This window comes from Diplotaxodon limnothrissa, linkage group LG19, assembly GCF_057381915.1.
Source record: "Diplotaxodon limnothrissa isolate DT_005_m linkage group LG19, D_limnothrissa_male_GT1.1, whole genome shotgun sequence".
NCBI classification, from domain to species: domain Eukaryota; kingdom Metazoa; phylum Chordata; class Actinopteri; order Cichliformes; family Cichlidae; genus Diplotaxodon; species Diplotaxodon limnothrissa.
Genome location: NC_140614.1, coordinates 8656882 through 8681448, shown reverse-complemented (window position 1 = coordinate 8681448; position 24567 = coordinate 8656882). Strand labels below are relative to the sequence as shown.

General features: G+C 42.1%; 1 protein-coding gene across 1 annotated transcript in view; it reads left to right on the top strand.

The window, feature by feature from the left end:
* Positions 1-17485, top strand: part of gfra4a (GDNF family receptor alpha 4a) — a 166884-nt gene extending 149399 nt beyond the window's left edge. Inside the window, exons 7-8 of the mRNA XM_085342986.1 lie at positions 12840-13009; positions 17339-17485. Coding sequence (XP_085199112.1) covers positions 12840-13009; positions 17339-17485 — 317 coding nt within the window. The remainder of the gene's footprint in view (positions 1-12839; positions 13010-17338) is intronic.
* The last annotated feature ends 7082 nt before the right edge of the window (positions 17486-24567 follow it).

Here is a 24567-nt window from a genome sequence, read left to right as displayed (position 1 = left end):
TTGAGTGATTTTGAACATGACATGGTTGTTGGTGCCAGACAGGCTGGTCAGGCTGAGTGTTTCAGAATCTGCTGATCGACAGGGATTTGCCCACCCAATGATCTATAGGGTTTAAAGAAAATGATCTGAAAACAAGAAGGTATCTAGTGAGAGTTAGTTCTCTGGGTGAAAATGCCCTGTTGATGCTAGAGGTCAGAGGAGACTATTTCAAGCTGATAGGAAAGCTACAATAACTCAAATAACTAGTTGTTTCAACCAGGATATATATCTCTGAATGCACAACTGGTAAAACCTTGAAACAGATCGCCTACCGCAGTAGAAAACCACACTGGGTGTTATTGCTGTCAGCAGAGAAAGGGTAACTGAAGCTATAATTTGCTCAGGCTCAACAAACCTGAACAATAGACGACCGGAAAAATGTTTGCTGGTCTGATGAGTCTTAATTTCTGTGACGATATTCACGCGGTAGGGTCAGAAACAGCAGGAACACATGGATCCATCCTGCTATGTATCCGTGGTTCATGCTGCTGGTGGTGTAATGATCTGGTGAATGACTTCTTGGCACACTTTAGGTGACTTAGTGCCAATTAAAATCCCATAGTGTACCTGAGTACTGCTGCTGATCATGTCCATCCCCTTATGAACACAATGTACCAATGAAGACATTCTCGAACATGACAATGAGTTCACTGTATTCAAATAGATGGTCACCAGTTGTCAGTCCAATAGAGCTGAGATCTGATGATGAAATTTTGTGACGCTATCATGTTAATATGAACCAAAATCTGCGAGGAATGTTTCCAGCATCGGCAGTTCTGATAATGCATTTACTTTTCTGTTGGATGGTCCATTTAAAATTGTCCATTGTAACTTGGTAACACACTGCCAGCTATTATCCACTGCCCGCTCCTTCTTTGGGACTTAAAACAAATGGGCCTTTCAAACTGCAGCCAACCAGCAGACCAGAGCTAGTTTTATGGTGCAGAGCACAATTCAAAATTTTATTTGAAAATGTGGCAATTTGAATCAGAAATAGCAACCTGCCAAAAGTTGTGTCATCAAATTATGGCTGCGTAATTGTGTGATTTTCTTTTCTAGAAGAGTAATATTTTGGGGAGAAAAACAAATTTAAAGTCTTAATTTGTAGGTTTACTAGAAAAAAATATGCACTACTTGTCGTGGTCTGGGTGGTTTTCCACAGCATCAGCTCCTCCCCACTGGGTGGAGTCTTTGTTGTTCCTCACCTGATGGCAATCGGACCAGCAGTATTTATGACCGGCGCACTCAACTGGTCTTCGCCAGATTATCTGCCAACTTTACCTCTGAAAACCACCTACCAAGCTCTCCTGGATACCAGTTTGCTGCCACCGGTAACCCCTCTCCGTTTTGGAGCTGCCATTTTCTCCTGCCTGCCTCCCTGCCTTGCATGCAGCACCCACCTGGACCTCTCCTGCCTCCCCCCTCCACGCAACCCCCACCTGCAAGCTTGTAAGACAGCTCAGTGTACTATTTTTTAGATTCACTCGCAACCCTCTGTGGGATTCCCCTGACTGCTCTGTCCTCTGTTTCAGTGCCCGGGCCCGCCACAGTTTTCCCTGCCCAGTACCTGCACCCAGTTATCCCTGCCATCTAGTTTTCACCACAGTATTTTTCTCTCGCCTCAGACATCTAGTTTATGTTCATTGATTCTAGTCTGCACTTTCTGTTAGCCTCTGAGCATTGTAAAAATAAAGTCTCTTTTCGTTACACCTCACCCCTGGCCTCCGGTTTTGAATCTGCGCTTGAGTCCATCCCATGTCCACGGGCCACTGCGCCTGACACTACTACTGTGCTGTAGATGTAATTTGAGTTTATAAAGTAATGTATTTGTGAAAAAAAAGTTATAATAAAAGAACTGCATCACATTTGCTTCGTTGACAGAAGAAAAATTAGTCTTTTCTCACAAATTTGTGACTTTAATCTCTGAGAATTTTTATATTGTAAATTTGGCACCTGTAAGAATAAGAAGGGTTTTTTTTTTTTTGGTCCTCTTAAATTTGTGAGTCTCATCAGATGTCAGACAAACGGCCTCTTACCACTGATTTAACCAGACTCCACAGCAACATAAACCCTGCCACGAGTTATCCGATGGTGTCGGCGTGTCATCTGTGCTGCTGTTACTGCAGCATCTCACCCTCTGCTCCTCTGCCTTCACATGATCGCTCTATTTTTCCTGGCTTTTGGTCTTAAGTGTGAAATTTACATCAACACCTATGATTAAAGCCTGCAAATGTACTCGTTTCAGACTGCACAGCTTTCCACGCACCTGTTTATTCTTTACACTGCACAATAAAGCAGAAATACACACTTGATTTTTCATGTCAGGGAATAATAAAAGGATTTAATAGCTGGTCAAAGATAGTGAGATGAGCCATACACTAGATAGTATTTCTGTCACAATTTTTTCAAACTTTTCAAACTCCGCTTGACCAGCTGACGATTCCCAGAAACAATTAATATAACCATGATGAAAAAAAGCTATACAGCAGTAGACCCAGGGGCAGCAGATGTTCACCAAGCAACTTTGCAATTTTGGATGCTTAATAAGACAAAGTATGAAGATTCAAACAAACCTTGTTAACAGAAAACAATGTCTCAGTAGTTTTAAAAAACAGGCCTTTGGATATTTATTAAAATCCATCCATTCGCTTCCGCTTATCTTTTTTAGGAAGCCTGTCTCAGCTGTCTTAGGGCAAGAGGCAGGGTACACCCTGGACAGGTCGCCAGTCTGTCGCAGGGCTCCCGCATTCACTCCTACGGGCAATTAAGTGTTTCCAATTAACCTATCCCCACTAACTGCATGTCTTTGGACTGTGGGAGGAAGCCAGAATACCCGGGGAGAACATGCAAACTCCACACAGAAAGACCCCGGCCTGGTGGTGGAATTGAACTGTGCTAACCACCGTGCCACCATGTTGCCCTTTATTAAAATCTCGCTTTAAAACTCAAAGTTACCAATTCTCCATAGAATGAATTAGATTACAGGTAAGACCTGGCTGATGGATGTCTTGCTGTCCAGTGAAACTCCTCACAGGTATCCTGCAGTCAGGAGTTAGACTTGCTATGGCAGCTCCCGTGTGCTGTTTACAGTAAGCTCCTTAAAGACCCAGAAAAACAGAGCTCAGAGTCACTGGCCTCATTTTCCTGCATCTTGGCCAAAAGTGGAAACAGCTTGAGCGAACGGCTGAAGTCAAACATTCTACATGTGATGATAAGGATTAACAAGTTTCTAATGGGAAAGGACCAGCAGTGCATGTCACACTCATCTCAGCTGGAATTTAGTTGCTCTTCTAATACTCGGGCAGACAACACCTCTTTTTTGGGGGGAGAAAGTGTCCGTAATGAATTGACAAAGCGAGTTTGGATTGGATCCAATAATTGGGGAAATGAATGCACCCTGGGAGAGTTCCTCATTGTTTGCTTTCTCCCATGTTTCTTGTATAATCACAGCGTGTAAAGAATTGTTATTCGTTTTGAGTACAGGGGAAGACTCTCCTGTCTTCAGTGATCGTTCAGTTTTACAAATGGACAGCGACATCATCATCATCGGTTAAATAAATCCTCCTTGTCTTTTTTGTGTGTAAATTTCTTGCAGCTGAATCCACCATTATTTTGCGCACAACCCCGCCCTTGTGCTGGGGCCTGCTTGCTGAGACAGGACTTCAGATGGCCTTTGATGACTTTGTAATTGAGCCTAATTTGGTTTCCTGCCTCCGAACTAATGAGGCGGACAGAGAGAATAGTGGCAGGGAAGAATACAGTTGTTTGCAGACAGGGGAGGGGGAAACTGCTGGGGGAAAAAAGCCTTCCCTGTATGGAGCGAGCTCAGTCAGGTTTTAAAAACAGCTGTCACCCCACCTTACTTCCTCATCACGGCAGTAATAGTCGCATCACTATGCAGAGCAGCAGCTCTGGACCTCTTCATTCTGTCCGTGGCAGGGGGAAAAAAAGAGAGGACAGATGGAGGTGAAGCTAATTTTATTTCTGCAATTATGTAAAATCTTTTCTGGAACTTGAATTGGTATTATAACAGGGAAAAGTCAGGGTGGCCAACAATACGTTGGGGAGTTTGGGGACAGAACCGGGGCATGCATAGGATGGGCTCTGCATTAATGCCCCAGGGAACCTGTGAAGTCAGTAAAAGAGGAAAAAAAGCCCTCAGGAGGAAACTTAAAAGTGGAAGAGATGGCTGTGCTTAAACAGCCGTGGCCAAACATTTACAAAGAAACTGTCACAACAGCTTACCACTAAAGATATCAATTGGCACTTCATCTCTGCGTGATGGCGGGTGGTGAGGCATGGTGGCGAGCAGCTGGAGTTGCATCCTTCGCTTCTCTCATCCGTCACGCTGCCAGGGAATTGCTGTGCGCTGCCGAACCCTAACTGCACGCTTTGAGCGCACTGGCACACTTTCCCACCTGTCCTACCAATGCTAATGACCCACAGCACCATTAGCATGGTAGTCCACAGCCTCATATATGTATATATAGCCTCAAATGGGATCAGTATTTGATTTCTTCTCACTGTCAATTCATTGAGATTCTGTTGCAACATGCATTCCCTAATTAGCTGCAGGGCTAAAGGAACAAACAGGTCACCCTTCCAGCAACTCCAGTGCTCGATGCTGATGCTCAAGTCAAGGCGCTGCATTGACTGCTGCAGAATTTTCTTTGCAGAGGCAAACTATCTCAGGAGGAACGATCAATTTGTTTATGATCCTGTGAGAAATCAATGTCTGTGCGTCACACGCTGATACTCCGCTGAAGACTCTGAATTCACATCACTGAAATTCAGTGAGTCGCTTCTGGGTTTTTTCCCCCTCAGGAACAGCTGGAAATGAGGGTTTTTCATGTCTCATGCTCACATTCATCTTACAGTATAAGCTATGGTTATTAATTGATGGATCTGACAGTCATGTCTTTATTTTGAGCATATTTTAATTGAAGTGACTTTCATGAAAACGTAATTGCTGCTGAGTAAGCCATTAGCCAAATGAGAATGAATGCCTATAGAATATTAATTCATTATATGGTCATAATTCATTCTGGTTGCTATAAATCCAACAACTTGATGTAATGAATTTCCTTATAAATCCAGCAGTCAGTAAATTGTACACAGGAAATATAATGTGATATTCCTCGCAGTCACAGGCTTCTTATGGTCCTTTTAAATAATCAGTGATCATTTTGTCAAACCTTTACAGAAAGGTGACAGATATTTGAGGGTCTTAAATACATTAAAGGGAACCAGTTCATAGTCCAGTATCCATGTCTGCCGTCTCTGACTTTCTCCACCTTCTTGCTCTGTGTCAACGCTCTGCTAACCAAACATTTCTGTCTGTATTTTACGCGCCTGTAATTTTACTGCATACTTCTGGTAGACAGTGAAGGTAGAAATGTTATCTGTTTCAATCACTCGAGTATTCAAACAGAAATATCAACAGCATCTGTTTGACTGAATTACATCCAAATTTGAACATCTGTTTCCTATGCTCCTGCAAAAAGAGAAAAAGATCTCAGAATTTTTCTAGTCATTATAAATTTGCCGACAAGAGATTTTGATGACAATGGATGGCAGGCAGTAGTCTGTGGAAGTACACATTTGTATATTTGTGTGGAAAAGTGCGTTTTCACACGACTCCATAGCCCTCTGTCAAACTAAGTACACCCCATGACTCAGTAGCTTGTAGAAGCACCTTCAGTACTACTAACTTGAAGTAGTTTTTTGAAGTAATTGATATTTTTATCAGTTTATCTTTGCGGCTCACTCTTCTTTACAGCATTGCTTCACTTATTGAGGTTTACAGGTATCAATTTATACACGGTGCGCTCAAGATTCGATGTTTTCCAGGTATTATATAGTGGATAAAGGGTGGTGATACTTTTTCTGCAGAAATGATTCAATCACTTGTTGACAAAATTACCAACACCACTGGTTGAATGTCGCCATAAACCACGACAGAGCCTCCACCGTGTTTTGGAGTTGTACCTTCCTGGCCTCCTTGCATATTGACGACCTGTTTCCACTGATTTTCAGTACAGTTCTTGTGTAATTTAACATATCTGCATTTGCCATCCTTCCACTGAGACCTTTTCTGATTATGCTTTAGCAAATAATAGATTAACTGAAAGGCCAGATGCATCTCTCAGATCACGTGTCAGGTCTTTCAGAGATTTTTTTTTCCTGCTACTCAAAATACTTTTAATGAGCTGATAGTATTTTAAGCTTTCCTCTCTTTCTTTTGTCCTTCACTAGGGCACACCATCCTGAGAAAGCTTTTAACTAAATTGGTCTTAAAACATTATCACATCTTTGGAAGTTCAAGTTCTCTAGCCACAGCCAGGCCTGATTACTGCCACACCTGTTCTCCATCAAGAAATCGCTTAAATAGGACCTGCCTGACAAAGTGGAGTAGACTTTGTCTGTGTGTAATATTTACATTTGTTTGATGATCTGAAACATTTAAGTGTGAAAAACATAGAAAAAATAGAGGAAGAAAGTTACATTTGTTTCTAAACTTACATTTTAGTAGATCTCTTACATTCCACTGTGGTTTCCATTTGACTGACATTTTATTGGCACTAGAGTAGAGAGCCATACTGTACTGCATCCTCTCCAGGTACACAGACCAGTATTACATGCCAGTGGTTTTAAAAATGAAAATTCATTTATGCAATTCATATAAATCTGTATCTAAATTTTAGATTCTGATAGTATTATGACTCATTGTTTGCTGCTTGAGGAGCTGATTCAGGCTTTGGACAGTCAGAATCTTTTGCATGCTAGAGCTGTATAGAGGTGGCATTGTGCCTATACTGAGTCTCCCTTTTCAACCAACCAACACATTAAGGGACATAATGTTTTAAGACCTGCTGTGTTTAACGACACTAAAAAAAACTTCACATTTCACGTTTTAAACATTATGATTGTTAGCGCATCATTTTCAGCATCTTTTCTTTGCTGGATGGATAACTTCTCACATCTGAAGTCGCTGAAAACGTGATGTTAACATCCAGTGTCTGGCTCTTTAGATGTTAAATGTTCCACTTAGTGTGAGCTAGTTAAAAACGCTGTGTGACATTCGATATTTATACAGTACGGATAAATATACAGTACTTCAGAATCCCAACCATCTATCAAACACATTTTAAAAGCTTACAGCTATAAGAAAATGCTACCATTACAATTTTGATCAAATCTGCATTTGAACTGACACAAGCTGGTGCTGGTGGTGTCAGTGGATGACAAAAACATTTGGGTCATCCTGTAATCGGAACTCTTTGGGGCACGATACCGAACCCCCATACTGATAAAGATAATATGAAATCAAATCACTTTGTGGGCGAGGACGGTTTGAATTGTAAAGCGCTTTTGTGTCACAGTCTGGCGAGGGCAGACTGTATGAATTGAAAAAGGACCCAAAATGCAGACTCCAAGGAACAGGGAACAAAACTTGAATGTTAACAAAAAGCGAGCCGTTTAATATGGCTGGAAAAAAGGTACAAACAAAGGGCAAGGCAAACTGAAGCAAAATTAACACAAACCTAAACTGGGAAATCTAAACAAACAATAAGAAAAACCTAGACAAGAAACTTGGAAGCATGGCATAGGAAACATGGCGTGGACAACAGACGACCTGACCATCACACACTGAAAACAGAGGACTTAAATACACAGGAGGTGATTAGGGGAAGTGGAGACACATGAGGAAACAGCTGGCACACATGAACATAATGACGTCACAGTGGGAGAGTAAAACTGAACATGATGAACACAGAACACCAGACCTCTTCACAATAAAACAGGAAACATAATGAGACATAGACATGACAACCCGAACTTGACAACGTAAGACACAGACATGAAACGCATGAAGAGCATGGGAGATTTAACATGGTTGGAAACACGAGGGGAAAATAATAACTAGAAACACTTAGGCATAATAATACAAACTTGATAACATAAGACACGCAGCATGAAACACGAAGGGTGAGGGGAAGCTTAAATACAGGGGAAGAAAACACAAGGAGTCTAATAACCAAATGAACTTAGATAACCTAATGAACAAAATAAACTCAAACTTAAAACGCTGGGTCAAAAGACCCAGGACCATGACAGAGCCCCCCCTTCAAGGGCGGATTCCAGACGCCCAAAACCATGAACAAAGAAATGCAGCAACAAGAAAACAAACATGAAACAAAACCAAAACAACCCACCCAGGGCGGGCGGCGGGGGTCCAGGACGGAGGGCCAGAAACAAAACCACAAAAACAAAGAATCTGAAGCACTCAGTCCAAACACAAGGGCTTAAGAGTCCGAGACCCTGTTTCAGGAGGGCGACCATGATCTCGGCAGAAAAGGAGTTCATGGCGGAGTAGTTCAGGTGGCCGACCTGGAGGCCGATGGCACAGTAGTCCATAGTTCAAGGGTTCAGGGGGCCGGCCATGTGGAAGGTGGCAGTGGCGAAGCAAGCATGGCTGGCCACACTCGGGTGGCTTGACTCGTGGCCGGCGGCAACATGGACGAGACCTGTCGGGTGGCTTGGCTCGTGGCCGGCGGTGACGTGGACGAGACCTGTCGGGCGGCTTGGCGGGTGGTCGACGGCGTGGACGATAATCCTTGGATGGTTTGGTTGGTTTCCGTCGACAGGCTGTCCTGACAGGCTCCGGAAACAGCCGTGCTGGACCTGGACGTGGCTTGGCAGGTGGAAGGAGACAAGGCTGAGGCGTGGCAGGCACAGATAATGGCGCTGCAGGCGACGGCGTGGAAGCCGCAGGTGGCGGCGCTGCAGGCGATGGCGTGGAAGGATGCTGGGCGCGCTTGGCTGAACCTCCAGCTGGCACAACAGGACCAGGCGAGGCAGGGCCAGACGCAGCAGAGGCCGGACCAGGCAAGGCTGAAGACTCTGACGAAGCTGGACCAGACGAGGCTGAAGACTCTGACGAAGCTGGACCAGGTGACGACGAGGCGGCCGCAGGTGGCGGCTGAACGGTCCCCTCGGACCCTCCAGCTGACGAGGCATGAGGCTGGACGGGCTCCTCGGGCCCTCCAGCTGACGAGGCATGAGGCTGGACGGGCTCCTCGGGCCCTCCAGCTGACGAGGCAGGTTGCTTTTCAAGTTGCAGCAACACACAGTCTATAGTGGGTGAAATGAGTTCGTATGAGTTCTCAGACTGAGGTGTGGCAGAACCAGGTGAGGCGTCGTCCTCAGGCTGAGGCGTAGAAGCAGCAAGCAGTAGCGCAGCAGGTGGTGGTCCTGCAGGCGGCGGCACGGGAGCCGCAGGAGGTGGCGCTGCAGCCACAGGTGGTGAAGCAGAAGGTGGCCAGACGGGCTCCTCAGGCCCTCCAGCTGACGAAGCATGAGGCTGAATGGGCTCCTCGGGCCCGCCAGCTGACGAAGCGTGAGGCTGGACGGGCTCCTCGGGCCCGCCAGCTGACGAAGCGTGAGGCTGGACGGGCTCCTCGGGCCCGCCAGCTGACGAATCGTGAGGCTGGACGGGCTCCTCGGGCCCGCCAGCTGACGAAGCGTGAGGCTGGACGGGCTCCTCGGGCCCTCCAGCTGACGAGGCGTGAGGCTGGACGGGCTCCTCGGGCCCTCCAGCTGACGAGGCGTGAGGCTGGACGGGCTCCTCGGGCCCTCCAGCTGACGAGGCGTGAGGCTGGAGTCTAATAACCAAATGAACTTAGATAACCTAATGAACAAAATAAACTCAAACTTAAAACGCTGGGTCAAAAGACCCAGGACCATGACATTTTGGTGGTCGATAAGACAAAAAAAAGCATCAAAGACCTTTTTACTTTTCTTTTTTGTGCTTTTGTTAAACATAATTGTTCACTGTTGCTGCCGGCTAACGAATAAAAACCTATTTAACCTCACCATTGTGTGCTGATTGGATGTTATGACTCAGCTGCTATTCTGTGTTTAGTCATTACTTCACATTCCCAACTTGCGATGCCGTATGCAGAGGACGCTGCACTTCAGTGTATTCTCAAGTGGGACTGAGGCAAGTTTAATTATGCCGTATAGAGAAACTTTGCACAGCATTGGCCCTTCGTTCTCCTCTCAAGTGTTAAGTGCGGGGCCAGTAACTACCCATGCCAATCAATGAACCCTCTTGTTCTCACTAATCAACAACTACCCCTCTGCTCTTTCATAACATTGTCATACAAGTCACAACAGGTGTGTCCTTTATTAAAAACAGATGTTGTCCAATCAGTTTGTGCATTAAAACCCCTCCGTCTAACACACTCATCTATTTCTAACATTTCACAATGAGATTAATTTCCACATTTCACTAGTAGTACTGCAGTGGAGCACTTTCAGCATGTATTGTGATGGTTTGTGTGCGTTGGCGCACCACCGCCCATGACCCTGTGTGGTGCTCTTATTTTACTAAAGAGAGAATCCTGCCAGGTTGAGAGGGTCTGAGAGTGTATGTCCTTGGTTTTTACTGAGTGAATTAGAGCACTGGAAAATATGAAAATCCTGCTGCATAATTTTGTGTAATTTGACCTTACTTTAAAATCAATCACTGTGCATAAAATCAAACATTGTACATATAAAGTCTGTCTTGATTATACATTGCACAAGGCATGAATTTAAACAAAGCATATAGGGCTTCTAGTTCCAGGACTAGATCCGTTGTTAAGTACAACTCAGAAGGATTTAAGGCTCTGGGTTATTGCTTAAGATGCCTGATTAAGTGAAACCAAAAAGTTGGAGCTGGTATATGTTTGGAAGGAGAATCAAAAAACTCAAAATGTATATGAAGCAGAAATGTTGAGTCAACAAAGAAAAATGCTGTAAATCAAATTTTCTCTCAATGAATTCAACACACACAGCCGCACCATTCAAGCTAAGATAACTCCTAGCTGGTTCCAACCATTGCTGCAGGAGGTGTCTTCAGTCCTCCAGACACTTGGGGTCACACGTGCACATGCATTCTGTGCACAAGCCTCATTTCCACTCCCATCTCTGGCCTCAAAATAAATGTAGAGACTCCGTCTGCCTATTATTTGGATTGTTTGTGCCACAAGTTATAAAACACGGCAATGAAAACAATAAAGAAGATGTGCAAGTCTGTGTAAATTCAGAGAAAACAAATGAGTGCTACAAAAGAGAGGCTAAAAAGTACGTCCGTTCACACAAGGGAAGCATTAAGTATGGCTTCAGCTATTTATAGTGTCACAGTTACCAATAATAATGATAACAACAGTGGCCTCATACAATTTAGTGGACACTAAATTCTTTGCAATGAAGTCCATGTGGATAAATTAAGCATATTAATATAAGTAAGTGTGTTTGCAAGTAGAAAAATAATATATATAAGAAACTTAAGCCCTGAATACTTGTTTGTTTAATTTTCATGTTAAATTCTGTTTTAAATTTCTAGTTCCAGACTTTCAGACCTGACTCTCTCGAAAAAGCGTGTGTGCGATCTGACTTGTGTGTGTAGTCTGCACACTGTTTCTATCATAAATACTTTGTGTGGTAGAAAAAACATGCACGTGTCTTTTTTGTGCACTTACATCATTTATATATCCAGTCCCAGAACAACAAAGGTGATAATTACACTTATTAGAAGACACATGCACAACTCTTATTATGCACTGCTGCTCAAGATCTGCCTTACATTCAGCTTCTCCCGCTATTTTCTACATAATACGACTCCTTCTCACAGACACGGTATTTTTTGCCTCATACTTAACCACCGTTCTCTCCACATGCACCATAATTTGTTCCTAACTGTCAGTTTCACTTACAACTTCCTAACTACCAGTCCCTTCTTTTTTAGTCAGCTGTCTCACACGAACAACTTTACCAAGGTGATAATTGTGTAGTGTGGATACTTTTTGGCCTTGCAAACCTGCACTGCAACCAGAAGCAACACATTATTTATTTATTTTGCAATGATTTCCTTATAATAAACAGTGAATATTGTGAGATTTATGGATACATCTTTATTTTGGAGAAAACCAGCAGGAAAACCAGTACACTAGAATAGCAAAGTGGTAGCTAAGAGACTTAGCAACCAGGCATGCTTGCAGGGAATTAATTAATTATTATTTTATAATGTAATTATAGTTCTCATTTTGCTGTTATATGTTCCTGCATTACATCTGACTTGCTGGAGCCCTTGCCTCACAGATTGACGTAATTAAAACCAAAGCCTCCATCTGTATCTCAGGCATTTTTCCATAGTTTGTTTATGTCTCTTACATAAAAAAGTGAGTTTTGGCTCACACACTCTTTCTTTCTGTCTTGTTTAAGAGCAGACAGAGCACAAGTTTGCTTTTTTTATCGCCTGAGGAATAACATACTGAAACTGATTCCCCAGGTGTGAATAACACAGGTAGCTCCTTACACCGGTGACCCAGCACAGAACCAAGATGTGTAAATTTGAAAACTGAACCGTGGCTGAAGCATTCACTGCTTATTTAGGGACATTTTACACGTTTCTTTCTAAACTACTAAGGTTTTCCTTCCTGTGTGTGTGGTAGCTGCTTCTTCTTTCTTTTTTGTGTGTTGAACTGCCAAATCCAGGGTGAAATTAATGCTTCAGCTCAACAAGCCTGATGAGTCGCAATGCAAAGTTGACCACCTTGCAATTTTGGGCCTCTTGTACGTAGCTGTAAAGTGGCCAATCACAATCAAAAGAGTTATGCAGGAGAAAAAAGCAAAAGAACACTTGAGGTGATGACTCATGTAAAAATGATCAAAGTCTCCTGATTTTTCAGCATGAATGTTTCTATTAAGCTTCCAGTCATGTCAGTGTATCTGCGGCTGCTCTTTTGTTCCAGAAAATGCCATTCAGGCCTTTGGAAACGGATCGGATGTGAAAACGGGGGCCAGTCAGCCTGGAGTGTCCAGTCCAGCAACGGACAACCATAGCCCACACTTGGCAACCACTGCCCCGGGCATCGCTATGGAAACAGAGCAGAACATTCTGCGGGCACAGATACCTACTCAGGTGAGACGAGAGGGAAGACTGAAAATATGACGTACGGCCTTCTCCAAACACACGCGCTAATGGAGACGGCCTTTCCGAGAGTCGGGTCATAAAGCCACAGATATCTTTAATTGTTTGTTTTAACTTAGTGGGAGCGACAGATGGATGAGATTTACACAGTCTGGATAATTTACACAGCACCAGGTCACAGAGAAGTTGAGAAGAGAGTTTATATGGCATCTCGTGCAGAAAATTCACTTCTTTATTTGAGCATCTAAATTCTAGGTGTCCTCAATGGGTCAAGAAGCATCAAGAACAAAATTCAAGAAGCTTTTCTTTGCCTTTTAAACTCACTTGTGTGCTTGCTTTTACTTAATAAATACCAGAATCTCTGGAAAAACTGCCCCTTTCCCCTATATGCCTGAAATTTGGCTGCTAAATGGTAAATGGTCTGTATTCACACACTGGTGGAGGCAAGCTACAGTTGTAGCCACAGCTGCCCTGGGGCAGAGGCTGCCATATCGCGCCATCGGCCCTTCTGTCCATCACCAGTAGGCGGTAGGTGAAGTGTCTTGCCCAAGGACACAATGACCGAGACTGTCCTTCCGATTACAAGGCGAACTCGCAACTCTTGAGCCACAATCTCCCCAACAGTATTTGGCACTGAGTAAAGATATTTTTAATGTCTAAATATGAAGTTTTGCAGGAAATATGAGCCCGATAAAAGATAAAGCATGCTCATGCTGTGGTTTCTATATTATATGTGCTTTATATCCTGTGACAAGCTATTATTGACTCATTAAGTCAATACACTGACCGGGCTCTCCAGCTCAGCGGAGACTAACCAGGGGGTACGAGTGAACTAAAGCATCTTTAACATTTGCTTTAACTTTATTGATTGCAGTGTTGTCATTAGATCGATTGAGCACATAGCCAAGCAAAAAGCAAAACAAAAGAACACATGGAGAGTAAGTGATATAAATTGATTTAAACAAAGGTAAACAAATGAAACTGGAGCACAAAATACCAAACCTACGGATGACACAGTGAGCAAAAAGTAATGTGAATCAAAGTATCTATACGTAAATAATTATGTTCTTAAAATATGTCAAAAAGACATTTTTTGAAATGTAATGTTGTTCAGGAATTAGTAAAAAATAATAATAATTTGCCACCCAAACAAAATGAAACTCAGAAAGTGCAAGAACATGTCAGATTAAAGCAAACATTTGGTTAATTGTTAATTCTTTGTTGATACATTTTTCACTTTCACATAGATAAAAACATTTATAAGCATTAATCCTGACAAACAGGTCAGCCATGGTGAAAAAAAAGGAAAGTACATCAAGGTTTTAGTTAATAAGACTAAAAAAATCAACTGGTAAAATCATCATTTAGTAAACACAATAACACATGAAGTATTACAAAATGTCCTTAATTATTTAACAAAAACTGAGGGAAAAATACAAAAGCAGTGCGTGGAAATCTAAGTACACCTTTACTGTTTCCATAGGAGTTAAAGGGAGTAAGTAGCAGCCAGTGCTGCTAATCAAATGCACTTGATTAATTCCACTCACCACTTTTTACTCTCCAAGTGTTTCCACAGAAATGCAGCGTGTCATTGAATTTTTCTATTCCCGCTCCCTAATCTTTTTTTCCTATCTTGCTACACTTTCTTTATTTTCTCTTTCCCCCTCACCCCCTAACCATTTGAGTGACAGCATTGGTCTTGGAGAAGCATTGTTCATTCTCTACTCATCTCGTGCTCTACAGCCCTCAGTTAGCATGTCAGATGTTTCCAATTCAATTTTCAATTCAATTCAATTTTATTTATATAGCGCGAAATCACAACAAAAGTCGCCTCAAGGCGCTTCATAGATACAGAGAAAAACCCAACAATCATATGACCCCCTATGAGCAAGCACTTTGGCGACAGTGGGAAGGAAAAACTCCCTTTTAACAGGAAGAAACCTCTGGCAGAACCAGGCTCAGGGAGGGGCGGGGCCATCTGCTGAATGTGGAAGTTTGTGACAGTAAAACTAGAAAAAGACTGAACAAGTACAAATTATGAACACAGCACAGGTTAGGTTTGCAAAGTTGCATCTGAAGAAACCACAGAGGAGATGTATATACAGCACATCAGGAAAAACACCTTGTGCCATCAGTAAAGCACGGTGGTGGAGTGGGTGTGATTTGGGTTTATTTTGCAGCCGTATAGTAAGACCTGAACTCCTCTGAATGCTAAGGTTAGTTAAATTTATAGCTAAACATTGGTCCAAATTTGGTCATGCAACAAGACAATGACACCGAGCATAGCAGCAAATCTGCAAAAGAATAGCTGAGAAAGAAAAAGATGTTGCAATGTCAAAGACTTCACCCTGTTTGGTGTGCTATTGTGGGAAGTAGCAACGAAGATTAGGCCAAAATCCCTCTGCAATCATGTGGGAGACTGAAAAAGTTATTTGACTGATTCAAGCAGATTTTTGGGGTTTAGTTTTTGTTGAATAAACAGTAACAGTGTCATATGTCCTGTGCTGTTTTTCTTAGATTGTATTCAGACAATTTCAGAACATGCTAAGGACCAGCTGATTTTTATTATGTCCTGATATGTGAAACTTAAAATTGAAGGATATCATGACTGAATCACTGTATGTTTTTTAAAGACTTATGAGTTTAAAAAAGTCTGTAGATACCCATTGTTGTTTTTACATACCAACTGTACAGCACACAAACACAGCAAAATCAGCAGAATGACTTTCCAGCTCTAGAAATCCGACCATCCAAGGATCACATAACTGTGAGGTTTGAGTTGTCGCTGGCTTTGGAGTGTCCAGGATGGTTTTCTTTTCGTGCTGTGTGTACACCATCAGCTTGAACATACAGAAACTGCTTCTTCATTCACACCATTACCAGGTTCTGTAAACCCCATTAACAAAGCCCATACCATGCAGTCATAAAGCAAACAACTACTGAATTCTGTTGGACATAAATTTTAATGTGAACAGCCTGTTTTGCATTAAACATGCACACAGTATTGCAGATTTTAATAATGAGGAGAAATTTATAAATTATGTAATTTACATCAGGGGAAAGAAATTTGTTCCATGCATTATGCTCCAAATGGGAACCCAAAAAAATAATGCTGATAACATAATTGACAGTCTGGCAACAGATATAAATAAACTTGACAAGCTAAGTAGGCCACTTACTTAGTTCCAGGGGAAAAGCTGCAGAAAAATGGCCAAAAACCAAATGATATCTTTTTGCCCCGAGTCCTCTGAACGGTGTGCCCCACATGCAATTGTTTCAACAGTCTGTATCATCCTTTCACCACAGCAGAGCTAACAGTACGGTAAAGAGACTCTGTTGAACATAAACGTTTTGTCACCTGATAGTCGAATGTCAAATGAGGTTTGGATAACATACGACTGACTTGACACCAGTCAAAGTTAATTGAATCTGTAAATTAATTCTGGGCAGCTGCCTCAGAGTCATAACAGCAGATATGACCAAACAATATCCTGTCACATTGTTTTTAAACTGTCAAGCAATACAGCTCCAGTCTGTAGTACCTCACAAATGAGGTACGAGAGGTAGGAGTGGGGGGGAAACACCCATTTCTAATTAAATATTTTGATTGACGCATTTTCATCCTGTTTGTTTGTTTGATTAAATTCTAAATGCTCATTTTCAAGCAGGAAGTTGTGATTTCATTATCCAATTTCTTTTTAATACATAGTTTCATACATATTGGTGACACAGTTTATCTGTTATAAGCTCACTAATGGCCTGATGGATGTTGAAAGGTTAAAACTTGTTTAATTTAAATGTAATAGTATTTTACCCCAAGATGAACTATTTGTTTCAGGGTCACGGTGGGGCTTGGATTTAATGTGTGCTGACATAAGGCTGGGTATTCGTGGATCGGGTGCCGAGTATATCACAGGGCTAACGCAGAGAGACAGACACACGCTCACATTTCCACCCACAGCCAATTTAGAATCACCAATCCGCCTAACATGCATGTCTGTGGACTGTGGGAGGAAGCCGGAGGGAACCCACACAAGCTCAAGGAGAATATCAAGAGAATGAAGGGGAAAAAATGATGATTGAAGAGTTTACTCTGAATACATCTGGAGCCAAAAAAAAGCTTCTCTTGCATCATGTTGATAAGTGGCTATGTCCTTGGCATTGCTTATCTTATTTTTCAACTGTGGATGCGGAAAATTCAGCCATTATAACCACATAGTTGGTCATAAAATCGCTGAAGATATGTTTCAACAGATTTTGTTGTATTCCTGTTAAACATAAATGGATGTTTCAGACACAGATTTACATGTTTTCTTTCAGGTAAATGAGAACGACAGATTGTGGGACGATGACGGAGACTCCACTCTTCCCTCTCCGGGCCTTTTGGACCACGGAGCTGAGCCCGTCTGCCTCTCCATGCCGCTGCTCAGCCTGGGCTTGCTGTTCCTCCTGCTCTCCAGTCTGTAAGAGGCCTCGGTTTGCCCGGCCTCCAAAGACAAATGTCAAGATCCAAGGGGGAGGGGTTGGGGCACCAGATGAAAAAAACACAACCTAAAAACAGCCATTTTCTATGTGTCACGTGACGGTGAGGGAAAGGGTCAGCCTCGTCTTACCCTACTCCCCTCTCCCTTTCTGTCACAAAAATCACTTAATCTCTATTTGTGAATCATGACTGAGAGCAGATGTGTTGTGCAGCCCACACACTTGCGAAGACCACCTGAGTGTGTACCACTACAGTGCCATGGGAGGGGGGAGGGGCTCAAGAGGAAGTACACAACTCATTTCCTGCTTCACACCTGCCCAAACATAAACTTTTCCACACAACACACACACACATACAAGCAGACTTCACTTCATCTGAAAATAACATCCAAACGGTGAAAACGAGCGAGATCAGAAGGTGTACAGCAAAAGACACTGATGACCCAGTGCAGGAAAACTCTTAAATATATACATATGAAACAGCACAATTTCTTTTCTTTTCTTTTGTTCTTGAACATTCCTTGGTGTAAAAGAAAAATACTCAATGTTAAGACTTTTCTCGCAGATGAACTGTGATGACGTGTTACACGAAATTTAAGCTGGAGTGTGTGTGTGTGTGCTCAGCTTCGCTCTTTATTTCTTCGAAACGCACATTTTAAATTTCGAACTGTTGTTTTGCTACCTGGGATGTTAGATGGAAGCACATCGAGTCAAATCGCAGTGAAAATTCTTTGATCGTTGTCGTGCTCCATGTTTCAGGTATGAAGAGTTCATTTCCAAAACAAAGAATATATAAATATATATAAATATATCTAAAATACGAAATTTAAGTTTAAAATTTAACATTCAAAGAAGATAGAAGTGTATTATGTCATCAAACAAGGACCTACTTTAATGTACTTTGTACATGTTTTTTCAAATGGTGGATACCTCACTTTGGAAGGGGACTCTTCATATAGTCATTCATTAAGCTTTAAGTGTGAAGGCCTACAAAATATCTTGGATCTGTTCCTTTTATAGAACTTTAAAAAAGCCACAATCGTGTGAAGTGGAAAGAGGTTGAGACAAGTTTATATTTTTTCAAAAGTAAGTGGACTTTGTTGCAGAAAATGCAGATGTGTATTGACAAGTTTGGGACCATTCATGCTTTGCTGGTAAAGAGGGATACGGTTGGCTTTAGTCGGTGCACATTTGAATGGATGGTTGGATGCATCCGTCTTTGTGGGATGGAAGCAGTAACTCGCCTGCTACCTGCAGGGAATCTACGTTCAGCGTGGGACGGTGAAGAATTTGCACTGTAAAAGCACAGCTCTGCGTGGTGGAGCGGACATGTCTACAGGAGGCGCTCGAGAAATATATTGTGGGGTGTAGGGACAACCTTCAGTACTGCCATAGAATACAGTTTATTCACCTGCATTGCTAAACAATGCTGATTTTTACACAATGAAAATCAGCTGCGATGAGGAAATGATGGACCTAAGAAACTCCAGATAAGGACGTTCTACTGGGCGAATTCTACGAGGACACAAGTGATGCTCATGTCATTTCAGTGTGTTTTAACAGGTGTGGGGAAACAGTTGTACTATCTTAAAGAACCAGTTCACTCAAATCACAAATATTCTCACTCTCAAAAAATCACATGGATATATAGAAGACCGCTTTAGTGAAAATAGTGCAGCCCATTTATGTGCACTTACATGGAAAGCTTAAAGCAGGGAGAGCACACATCCCTGCCCTTCAGGTGTGTAGGTTTGAATAGCCAGAAGGCGGGGAGTAAAGGAGGAGCTGCAGTGGAGGTGTGTTGCAAAGTGGCTTGCAGAGGCACTGCAGCCAGGATTACTAGCTGAGCTCGACTTAGCGGTCTGCCAGAACTAATGCGATGCTCGGTTTTGGTTTTATTTTCGCAGCTTTTAGAAGAGAATACTTACTGGTCGGTTCATTATGGATACCTGTCAAAATCCATTTCAATCCAGTATAAATGCTCTGCGATAACTCTACTTTTACAAACATGTCTTCATTTTCTGTTTTTCTAGATGTTTTCAAAAACGTTTACTATGAGAGTAAAAGAGGGTGCTGGGTGAAATATACTTTTAAATGTAATGCAGATGATATCTAGTATAGTCTGGCCCTTGGAAGACGTTTTAATTTAAATTACATATAATTGTCATTTAGGGATATTAAGGGAAATGTGTTTATAAGCTAAATACTCCACTGCATTTACCAGCTGGTCGGTATGTTTGCCAGTTGTTTACAGCTGAGCAGTTAGGGTACAAAGACTTTAGAAGGCAGTTTCTGGTAAAAGTCAGCTCAAACAGAAAAGGCTTAAAAGCTCGTGCACAGTCATCAGACATTTCTCTCCCCAATATGCTAAACATTGTGTTGCCGACAGCAGTTTCAGAGAAAGATATAGGTACTCAAACTGTACAACAGTGGATTTATTAATGGTTAAAAAAAACTATTTGCTGCTTTTACTGACTTCTTAAAGATGAACTAGAAGCCAAAAATATCTTATAGATGGGCAGATCTCACAGAGCATGTCAACTGGCGCTTTAGCAGCTTTGGATTCACTGAGAAGAACCCTCCCATGGATTGTGAATAAGCAGTATATAAATGGATTTTGGTAAAGCTGCCCTGCAGCCCTTTCCCTAAAGACAGGTAGTCAAACTGTCAGTGAAGGAGTCCTAGTAATGTAAAGTGTCCTACTGAGGAAGCATTTACTATAACTCAAAAGTTCCTGTTTTAGTGGAATATGATTAACTAAGTATCAGTAAACGTTACATTAACAATTAAGTTAAATTAAAATGTGTTTTTATTGTTCAAATTAGTCAAATGTTTTGTAAAAAAAAAAGGCGTATAACTATATATTATATATGCAGAGGCCCCATTAATGAATTCGGTGCAAATGGAGCAACAAACAGAAAATGTATCTGTTTGGTGTTGTTTTAATCTGGGATTATCCACAGTAACTAATGACGACTAACTGCTGATGGAAGGACACATTCCTGTGGAGTTTGCAGAGGATAAAAAGATGTGTGCCCAGTGCTCACACATGAAATCACTTCTGCATTCAAGTGGTGTGTTTGTTTTGTCGTTTGGGTGAACTGGCGCTTTTGTTTTCGCATAAGAAAAATCACCTTCATCTATGTACGTTTCGACACGTCAGCGAGTCCGAGGGCTCCCGTTGGTTTGCACAAAGCCTCTGTCTCATATCATGATGTGTCACCAGCTGAGCGCCCTGTTTTGATTTGTCCTGTGTTTTATCAGTCAGCGTGCATCGCGGTGCCGTGAGGTGACCGACCAACCTGCTCCCTGTTCGTCTGCGCTGGCAGAATCCCTGATGTGACATGTGTCACTTCCAGAAATAAAGATGACATTGTAAATGGAGGTGAATTCTGACCACTTTCTTGTAAAAGGGGGGAAGAGACTTTTTTTCCACCTGTCTAGAAATTTCTGGGTCCCTTGACAAGATGTGACTGTTGACCTCGATCTGAGTTCAGCTCTCTGTATTCCCCCTTAGCATCCAGTTAAAAATCCATGTTTCATCACACACAGGGCGTGATTTGTAAAGATGTTATAGTACAGTGTATATACTACATGGTGAATACCATATATATGATGTCTATAAAATTCATACCTTGAGTAAAAATAAAAAAGGATTTTATCCAAAGTTTTGCTTTTGATATGTCAGAGAAAATCACCAAGGAGTTAATTCTGACATGAAAACTTTACAAAGCACAACTTTGAGCCCAAACTTGAGCATCAGGAAACTTTAATAAATGAGACCCCTGGTGTAAATAAACCTAGAGCAAATTGGTGTTTCTTCTAAACTACTCTATACCTTAAGACTATAATGCAAGGATGTGTTTGTAAGGCAGCTGAGGTGAGGCACACTGCAGCTGGAAATAGCCACAGAAACACTCGATGCTGTGGTTTTTGGAAAATCAGCAATCCACACACACAAAAAAGCCTGACAGTAGCCAAATATAACTAGAAATCACCTCACAACTTCTGAAAGTTGCTGTTTGGCTAAAGAAAAAGACTTTAGCCCATCATCCTTCCAAATTGAGACTCCAGCTGCACGTGTGCGCAACCTGTGCTTTGCATATTGCGGCTGTAATTGGCGCCGTTCTCCATGTTTTGGGTCAACAGCTATGTGGGACAGACCTCCTGCTGTCCCACATACTGGAGCTGTTAGTTCTGTGGCTGCTGCTGCTGCTGCTGCTAGTGAAGGCTGATAAAAAGCTAAAAATCTGACCACCAACGGGCAGCTAAGTACTGCACGACGTCCTAAACTGACTTCTGAAGTTCAGAAACAAATATCTGCAAGAGTGTTTACTGACTTGTGACACTTTATGGCTACTTAAACTCAACTGTAGAATTATTACATTTAAAGAGATCAAAATAGGCTCAAAACAAACTAAATGCTAAGTGAAGAAACAGATTCTCTTAAATCGGAGGTCAGCAAGCTGTTTTTGTTGCCACTGGACCATAAAATCCATAATGAAATATCAAAATAGTCAAAATCTTGCTTCTGTTGAGGTCACTGATTACTTTAATATACATGGTCAACTCAGTGACTATAAGGTGCTCAGGACCTGTGGCTGCAAAACGAGTCCAAACCATTACTCCTCTCCTACTGTGTTGAAAATTACCGTAGGATGTTTGTGCTGATATGCTGTGTTTTCACCAAATGTGGTGCAATGCATGTTGACCGAACATCTCTACTTTTGAAGTACTTGAGATACTTGAGGTACTTGAAGTAAACGGTGTTGGCAGATTCTTTTTAAAGATGAGAGTGTTTCTCCTTGCCATATTTCAAAAATAAGCCATACTTGAACATGAACTTTAACATGTAACGTGCTAACTGAGGCCTGTAGAGTCTGAGATGTAAGTTTGGGGTTTTTGCAGTTTCTGAGCGTTGCACAGTCTGAGCTCAGGATGAAGATCTAGTGAAGATTGGAGCGTTGTGCTGACGCAAACCTGAATGCTTTAGTCCAGAAATGTGTCAAAACATCTTCTTTTACAGAAGTGCTCACACTTGCTGATAAGCAATTAATCAAGTGCTTTTGATTAGCAGGACCTGGCTGCTACTTACCATTTTAAACCCTATTGAACCAGTAATGTGGAGGCATTGTAGGGAAGAAGGCTTTGAAGGTGGAGAGCTATGTTTATTTCAAATTTTGCAATTTTTCCACATTAAAAAGTTTGTTTATTTGAGGCATGTGCATACGCAGACACTTCCAAACACTTTCAGCATATTAGTTAGAAGACAAAGCAGCATCATAAAGACAAACAAGTCCATGATCGATGTGAGCTGCTTCCCACTGGTCACAGAGTTGTTTCTACTCATTTTATGATGACACATTTCTGCTTGTAGCTGCTGTTACGTGTAGGTTTTCCTGTCATATCACAAAGGGCAAGTTTTATCAACCAGACGTCACAGATCTTAGAAACTTCCTCTCATCCACTGTTGCAGACATATTACTTTACTGGCATTTTGCGATACTGGCAACATCTTGGACAAGCTATCATATTAAAGGCCTTTTGTTTGGGAGCTACAGCACATGAGCAAACAGGGATTTTCCTCACATGATGGATTTATTGCAGATTGTTAATGAGTGAAGTCCTTTAACATCACAAGAGGGTGGAGGGGTGGGTATCAGCATCAGCCAGAATCTGACAAGCCAGCATAAAGAAGGAAACTAAAGACGGACCGATGGAAGAAACTTCCCTGAGAAACATTTACTAATTGTCATAATGTGTCAGAACGACACACGAGAAGAAGGGAAAAAAGACGTCTGTGACAGAAAAACACAAATGCAGCATTTCTGAGAATTCCATCTCACCGTGTAACCTTTGTTCAGCAAATTTGAAACACGACGGGAGGATTTTTTTTTCTCTTCCCCCCCCCAGACGTTATTGTCCCTGACAGCTCTGCTGAAAAACCAGCCGAATCAAAGCTGAGGAGAGATAATTACAATAGACTGTTTGATGAAAGCAATAAAGTCTGGATGACCCGAAAATGGGCAGACGCATGTAAAGTCTGCAAACAATATCTGCTTACTCGGAATTAGACTCAGATGATGAGGAGGAGGAGGAGAGGGAGGAGGAGGAGGAGAGGGGAGGATGATTTCATAAACAGCATTGCTGTAATGTGAAGGAGGAAAAAAGAAAGAGAGGAAAAAGTCTGGATGATAAAAAGTCTTATTATCATCCAGCTGCTACAGAGCAGAGTGTGCAGCCTGTCATAATGATCAGGATGGATTTAGTCAAAGATTTGGAATCAAAGGACAGCACCTAATCATCTGTTTACACCGTATAGGAGCTCCTCGGGCGGAGAGAGAACAGGGTCGGAGCAGGTAGTGAGGAGAGAGAGGTAGGGAAGGAGAGGGAGGGAGGGAGAAGAGAAACAGAGTGAGAGATGAATAGATAGGGGGGCAGAAAGGAGGTGCATTGGAGGATAGAAGAGAGAAAGGAATTAAGTGAGTGGGACTGGGAACATTTAGGACGCGAAAGAGGCAGAAAAGAGAAGGAATAAATAGAAATAAATCAGAGAGGGAACGGCAAAAGAGGACAACGAGAAAAAAAGGATTAAGAGAGAGGCGACAGAAGACCGAAACAACGAGGAGAACAGACGTGACAGGGATTAAAAACAAGAGTAGGTGAGAGAGAGAAAGAGAGATGGAAAGGTGAGATGACAGGAAGGAAGGTAGTGGGAGGAAGAGGGGGGAGAGTGAGAGGAACTGAAAAGGAGATATAAAAAAAGAGAGAGAGAGCGAGGAAAGGATTTAAGGGAAGGAAAGATTAGAGAAAAGCAAGAAGAAAGGAGCATCAAAGCGAAGAGGGGTGCCAGGAATCAGGGAAAGAGGAGATATGAGCAGAAGAGTTGAGAAATGACAGATGAACATAAGTGTGTGATGTATGGAGGAAAATAATTAGGAAGGGAAAGAATCAAAGAAAGATGGACAGCAAAAAGGAGGGGAGACAGACATGAGAAGAGAAGGAGAAAGGAAGGGAGGGGAAAGACAAACAAAAAGGGGAAGGATGTGAAAGATGAGACGAGGGAT